This window comes from Triticum aestivum, chromosome 5D (genome assembly GCF_018294505.1).
Source record: "Triticum aestivum cultivar Chinese Spring chromosome 5D, IWGSC CS RefSeq v2.1, whole genome shotgun sequence".
Taxonomy (NCBI): Eukaryota; Viridiplantae; Streptophyta; class Magnoliopsida; order Poales; family Poaceae; genus Triticum; species Triticum aestivum.
Window position 1 is genome coordinate 489,711,161 of NC_057808.1, and position 7,399 is coordinate 489,718,559.

The 7,399-nt window shown below is 46.9% G+C and overlaps 1 protein-coding gene across 3 annotated transcripts; it reads right to left on the bottom strand.

The window, feature by feature from the left end:
* Positions 1 to 513: 513 nt before the first annotated feature.
* On the bottom strand, positions 514 to 4,736 carry LOC123123087 (chaperone protein ClpB1). Of its 3 annotated transcripts, none has more exons than XM_044543518.1 (8): positions 4,456 to 4,736; positions 3,732 to 3,798; positions 2,640 to 3,509; positions 2,160 to 2,326; positions 1,729 to 2,069; positions 1,363 to 1,642; positions 1,080 to 1,277; positions 514 to 982 (listed from the first exon to the last, which is right to left on the bottom strand). In XM_044543518.1, the coding sequence occupies exons 3-8, from the start codon at positions 3,487 to 3,489 to the stop codon at positions 815 to 817; spliced, it is 2,004 nt and encodes a 667-aa protein (XP_044399453.1). In that variant the 5' UTR covers positions 3,490 to 3,509; positions 3,732 to 3,798; positions 4,456 to 4,736; the 3' UTR covers positions 514 to 814. The 3 variants fall into 3 exon arrangements, with proteins under 3 accessions (XP_044399453.1, XP_044399452.1, XP_044399454.1); XM_044543517.1 differs by having other exon boundaries at positions 4,452 to 4,736; XM_044543519.1 differs by having other exon boundaries at positions 3,732 to 3,807; positions 4,452 to 4,736.
* Positions 4,737 to 7,399: the final 2,663 nt, after the last annotated feature.

Sequence of the window (7,399 nt, forward strand, 5' to 3'; positions counted from 1 at the left end):
TCATAAAAGAACAGATGAGGCTCACATAACAGAACAGATGAGCTCTGGGTTGTGATGGTACGCCTTCGAGAGGAGCAAGCTGCTAGCTGCAAAATATGTTGATGGGCATCTTATATATAATAGACCAAAGAGCTGCAATGCCTAACTCTCCAGGAAGAAAGTAAATTGCAAATACAAGCCTGGTAAGCTATCCAAACAACCAACAGTTGATAATTGAGCTGAACGCCATAGGCATAGAAGCCCCTCTCAGGGGCTGAACACCATAGGCATAGAAGCCAATCTCACCGTCTGAACGCCGTGATTAACAAAACATGCATGGTTAAGCAGGATATTAGAAACAGGTTAGGGAAAAATTGCGCACATCACCATTGATAGATCAAGATATAACATGTTGCTATGCTCATCAAGCATCCTGTCTCGATGGATTTATAAATAGGCGCTTCACTGGAAGCTTCACTTGAAATATTTAAGTTTTGACACTCATCCACGTGACAAAGCAATAAAACAGTGAGATGGTTATTAAAATCTCATAATGAAAAAATTATCCAACGGAGATGATGTTACATTGCAAACTTTTGTATAGGATCAAAACATGGAAGAATTAAATTACTAACTCGGTTGCTCCATGCCTGCAACTGCTGCTCCAATTACATAGCTAGTCATCTAATAAGTATTAGCTCGAGGTAGCATACAAAGAAAGGCACAACTGAAGTGCAGTCATCAAAATAACTCCCATTACAAGGTCTTGAATGCGGGGTCATGAGGATGGTTTATGGGACTGACCACAGCCACATAACCGCTGTCGGTGTCGCAGTCACTCCTCGACCTTCTTCACTACTTCAAACTTGAGCTTCTTCTTGTCATCCGTAGCATCAATGGAAATCGTCGAGCCTTCACTGGCTTCACCTTTGACCAGCATTTGGGACAGCTTAATCATCACATTCTTCTGCAACCATCTCCTTATGGGCCTTGCACCATACATCTGTGAGAGACAAAGCATGCATGGTTACCAAAACGTACACACATATGAAAACATGAGCCTAATCATTCATGTAAGCTTGAAAAGAAGCTGTGCGTACTGGGTTGTATGATTCCGACAAAATGACGTCCAGCGCGGCATCACTTGCAAAAAGGGAGATGCCCTTGTCAGCTACCCTGGAAATGACGCTCTTCATTTGGATTTTCACAATCTCCTTCAGTTTGTCATGCAAAAGCGGCTCAAATACCACAATCTCACTCAGCCTGTTGAGTAACTCTGGCTTGAAGTGTTTCTGAACCTGCACAAACATTATATATACATAGATGAGAAACTCAGCCTTTAAGTGTTTTCTGAGCCGCACCAGCAGTCTGGGATTCACAAACCTGTTTCATCAAAAGGTCACGTGCCACATCCATTGTGATTTCTCCGGCCATTCCTGCCATGAGGTGCTCTGCTCCTAGATTTGAGGTCAAAATGATGATGGTATTCTTGAAATTTACAGTCCGACCTTTGCCATCGGTCAACACACCATCATCAAGAAGTTGAATAAAGATGTTCAACACCGAGGGATCCGCCTTCTCCACCTCATCGAAAAGAATGACACTGTACGGGCGGCTCCTAACTTTCTCAGTCAGTTGCCCACCATCATCACAGCCCTGACGGCTTTAAGAAGTTACGAAAGAAGCATTAACATCAATCAAGCTAAAGACTAACAAGTAATGCAATGTTACAAAATATATTCAAATTACCTTGGGGGTGCTCCAACGAGACGCAAAACAGATCCACTGCCAACATATTCAGACATGTCAAAGCGAACCAACATCTTCTCACTTGCGAATAGCTCCTCAGCAAGAGCTTTTGCAAGCTCAGTCTTTCCAACACCAGTTGAGCCCAAGAAGAGGAAAGATCCTATGGGTTGGCCGGGATGATTAAGGCCAGCCCTTGAACGCAATACTGCTTCGGCGACCACATTTACCGCTTCATCCTGTCCAACAACTCGCTCATGCAGCCCGTCCGCTAGGTGGATTAACTTAGCCTTGTCCTCTTGCTCAAGTGTACAGACAGGAATTCCAGTCCATAGGCTCACAACCTTCAAATAACAGCGTTAGAATTTGCATGAAAAATACATCTCATTGACTGAAACTGCAGATGCACATGTGACTGGGAGGAAAATGCCTACTTGTGCGACATCATTTGGTACAACAGTTGCTCCCTTCACTGAATTTGCAGAGCGACTCTGCTTTGCATTAAGTTCCTCTACTTGGTTGTCAATCTGCATCAACCTTTTTATTGTGGCACTGCACGCCTCATCAATCAGATCAATGGCCTTATCCGGAAATTGACGACCTATGGTAAAGACAGCAAGAAATCCATTAATTTTATACAACATATATATCCATTGTTGACGCTCATGGGTGCAACACGCCATAAAGGAAAAACTGCAGTGCAGGTACCCATCAATTTATATGCACATCACAGTAAATAAGATTGTAAATCTAGAATTATTTCAACTTAATGTTTGCAATGCAACAATGGTGCAGATAGTTTAATTAGCATGTGAGCTATGGAGCCTTAAGATGGGGCAGACCATAACCACAAAAGATATCATATGTACATCCTAATCACCTCGTGGAACAATAGGAGCAAGTAAATTCCTCACCAGTGATGTAGCGGCCAGCAAGCTGTGCAGCAGCAACAAGAGCAGCATCTTGGATTTCCAAGCCATGGTGCTGTTCATACTGCTGCTTTAGCCCCCGCAGAATGCCAATTGTCGCCTGCGTGCTTGGCTCCTCGATGTGTACCTTCTGGAATCGCCGCTCGAGAGCGGGATCCTTCTCAATGTAATTGCGGTAACCATCAAAAGTCGTCGCGCCTACACAGCGGATACGACCACGAGCCAACGCTGGTTTCAGCATGGTTGAAGCACCAGTAACTCCACGACCAGCCCCAGCACCAAGAAGCATGTGCATCTCATCGATGAAGAGAATTATCTTGCCGCCCGCTTTCTCCGCCTGGTTGATCACGCTCTTCATCCGCTCTTCAAACATACCGCGGTACCTGGTTCCGGCAACCATGGCCCCGAGGTCGACCTCCACGACGCGTGCCCCGGCGAGCGCGGCAGGTACCTTGCCGGTAGCGATGCGCTGCACGAGGCCCTCGGCGATGGCCGTCTTGCCGACCCCCGCGGGGCCGACCAGCGCGGCGCAGTTCTTGGTCTTGCGGCAGAGGATAGAAATAACGCGGTCGATCTCGTCATCACGGCCGACAACTGGTCCGACTGCCTTGCCGGTCATGTGACGGCCGTAGGTGCGCAGAGCCGCTTTACGATCATAGTACCTCCATGCTGCACAACCCAAACTAACAGCTGTTCCAAGGAAGACCAAAGGTTCCACCCGTCGCCAAATCGAGGACATATGACTCTGGGAGCGTGTTAACAAGGCCCCCAGCTGATGGAAGACAGTTCCTTGCACAACCCAGGTCCCAAGAAGTGGATCATAGGTCTCTCCCATACCTGTGCAGAAGCCTTAGCCTGAAGAATGAAAAACACAGCAATGCCTCATATGTATGCAGAGAGAGTACCTGAGAGTGCATGTAAATCTAAAATGCACCGATATGGATAAGTGTATCAGTATCGGGCAGATATACAGATATGTAAATTCGGCATTTTGGAGAAGTTCCAATATGGGGATACATTTACTATTTTTAAATTCACATAAATATATATGTATAGAAGCTAGGAACAGTAGATTACCTTCCTGTTTGCTCTACTGTTGAAGCCGAAGTAGCTCCAAGCCCCTCCAATTGACAATGTTGATGCCCTGTTCCAGCTCCAAGTTCCAAAGGGGTAGAATTAGACTCTTAGTAAGTGTAAAATGAATATGAAGAATCAAATCAAATCATTAGTTAGTTGTACATCTATCATGGCATAACACCAAAGGTGGAACCTGAAGATCAATCAGCTAACATGCAAAAGGAAAACAATCACTTTAAAGAGTGATATTTTAGGTCTCACTGTTAAAATCAGCAACACAGCATATCAGTACCACTATATTCCCAATCATAAACAGATTTGGGATATCTATCATGCCAACAATACCACTAGTACTAATGTGTTGCCCAATTTTGGCCAGTATAACAAAGACAAAGCTCCTGCTCTCTCAAATTGCATGTTACTGCTAAGCTTTAATTTCAGGTCAAGACGGTGCATATAAACAAAACTTAATCTTTTCCTTTTTCATATATCGTCAATCATTGCATGCTTCACTGCTAACATGTTTAGACCAAAAAGACCCGAGGGAGTACTCGTCAAGAAATAATCATTAATATACTCTCACAATATCAAATCTACAGCGAGTACTCGTCCAAGTCCAATACAAAAACCAGGGAAAAAAATCAACAGACAGAGGATGCAGGAGGAAGGAGAGAGGGTGGATGAGGGAAGAGGGAGTAAAGACGAAGGAGTGGTGGCTACCTGCCTATGGAATGGTCGCCGGCGTAGCTCCGGGCAGCGGCGTTGCTGGGCGGGAGCGCCTGCTCTGCTGGTGGGAGCGGCTGCTCGACGGAGCGAGGCGCTGCTGGGATCCTGTACCGGCGGCGGGGCAGCGGAGGCTTCGGCCGGCTGGGCGCGAAGCGGCGGCGGGCCGGCGGCGTCTAGGAACCCCTGTCGCGCTCGGAAAAGACTGGCTTTTTTGGGGGGTGGGGGAGGCTTGCTTGAGGGGAATATAGAGCTGAAATCTCGTACTCCGAACGGGCTCGAAAGCAATCTTACGGACACACGGGGGCTATGTATTTGTGTCTTTTAGATGTAACACATGATGAAGAGGATTTTTTGTTGTAGAAGGATTAGACTCCCTATATACTGCATACAAGGCGGGATATTAATCAAAATTGCGAGGAATTTTTTAATATGCCATCATGGTAGTATAAAGAACAGGAAATAAAAAAAATTGCATCCACGTCGGTAGACCGCCTAACGACGACTACAAATACTGAAGTGAGTCAAACGTGTGCTGCCATCATCGCCCCTTCCTCACCGGAGTCAGGCCAAACTTATTGTAACAGACAGTCGGAAAGTCGTCGTGCTAAGGCTACACAGGTAACGCACCAAACAGCAACCATCGTCGATGAAAAGAAGTATGGATCGAAAGGGTTTTAACCATATTTAGTACTCCCTCAGTCCATAATATAAAAGCGTTTTTGACACTACACTAGTATAAAAAACACTTTATATTATGGGACGGAGGAAGTATTTGTTTTGTTTTCAAAATCGCATTGAATTTCAATTGTGTTGCTTGAGAGGCATGATTCCAATATAACTGAGGCGAACTCTGGGGAAAAGTGGGATTTGAGGGTCAAAATAAGTTTTTTTTTGTTTTGACAGAGAAACACATAAGAAGAAAAGATATTGTTGCAGTTGCTCCACTCACCCTCCCCTCTCGCCGGTGCCGCAGGTCCTTTGACCCGCTTGACCAATCTGTCACCCGCTTCGCTACTCCTCCAAGGGGCCCTCGTCAACTAGGCCTGATCAGAGCAACTCTAGCAGACCCCACATCCCGCCGGCCCGCAAAACGCGTTTGCAGTTTACGCCAAACCGCTTTTGCGGGCTGGCACTGATGCAGACCCCCCAAACGGATCCGTAAAAAAGTATATTCACGGAATATACCTTTTTACGGGTCGGCTTTGTGGGGTCTGCTCTTTGCGCCGCTGCATCCCGCATATCATCGGCTCGCAAATATCAAATCCAACATAATTCAACAATCGAAAACAAACTGAATTATTCAAATCAAACATAATACAATAATCATCCGCATTACAAATAATTATTCAAATCACCGTAGCAAACTTAAATAATGCAATACAAAACTTGTAATGAATACAAATACAAATGAATACAAAAATTAGTCACTGTCCAGCCCTTTGCCAATGGTGCTCAATGAGATCCTCCTGAAGTTGAAAGTGTGTGTCCGCATTTTCAATCTCTTTGTATGTCTGAAGAAAAGCTCTAATGCGGTTTGGGTCTCTAGCTGGTTTGACACGGCTACCCACATTATCGTAAAAAAATTCTAAGTTCATTCCTCTCTCATCTTCAAGAATCATATTGTGCAGGATAACACAGCATGTCATGATGTTCTTCAAGGCTTTCTTATCCCAAAAACGAGCAGGACCACGGACAATGGCAAACCTAGATTGCAAAACACCGAATGCTGTTTCAATGTCTTTTCGGGCTGCCTCTTGCACCCTTGCAAATTCACATTGTTTTTTTGTTTTAGGTTCTTTGATGCTCTTGACAGTCGATCCTCGCCTCCTCTTCCGGTGCTCGTCTTCATGCTCCTTCACGGCAAACGCCATGACTAATGTTTGCTGCCGAAAGGTCGCAAGCATGGTCTCAACATCCGAGTCGTCCGAATCGGACGAATCGGAGAGCAAGAACTTCTCGCACGGGCTCAACTCCATCTATACGCATACCGGTGCGTCAATCAACTACACAGCACGCAAAAATCACAAAAAAGGGACTAACCGGTGGCGGGTGATCCCGGGCGGCGACGAGGGGGCGCGCTCGACGGTGGTCGATCCCCGGCGGCGGCGGCGACGAGGGGCGGCTCTTCTCGCCGGATCCGGGGGGGTCGGTGCAGTGGCTCGGCGCGGGAGGGTGTGGGGCGGCCCCGCGGCGCGATTCCGCCCGCAGATATGGCCAGAATCGCCGGCGGCGGGCGGGCGGAAGCAAGGGCGGGCGGCGGCGGAAGGAGGGGGGAAGGCGCGCGGGGCTGAAATGTCCCTCCCGCCAACTGCTTCTCTCTGATGCAGGGCACCGCAGCTGCGAGGGGGAAACCCGCGTTTTCCTGGGTTGGGTCGGGATTTTGCCGCGCCCCTCAAAAATTTTTGCGGGCCGGGGCGGGATGCGGGGTCTGGTCGGGCAGGTTTTCCAGTCCGTACCCGCATTTTGGCGGTTATTTTGCGGGTCGGGGGCGGATGCGGGGTTTGCTAGAGTTGCTCTCAGGTCCGCTCTTGCTTGCATTGTTCCACCCTTCGTTGCTCCGCCGCTTGCCTAGAGCGAGCCCTCATCGCCTCGATCTGCTTGGGTGAGGTCGGATGTTCTCTGGGTGCTCCTATTTCGCGCGCGGGTTGCTGGTAGCGACCTAGTGCCCACCCCCACTCCCCCAGCGCGTTCTTTTGCGCCATCCCATAAGCGGGGCAGGGCACCCCCTTTTTTTGTTTTATTATTTTCTATTTTTTTTCTTCTATAAAATTGTTGAGATTTATAAACTGGTCTAATTTACAAAACAAAAATCAAATTTCAAAAAAATTGTTCACGAGTTTGAAAAATTGTTCTCTGATTCAAAAAATGTTCACGAGTTTGAAAAATGGTTCTTGAATTCAAAAAATGTTCACGGAATTGAAGAAAATGTTCACTTATTGAAA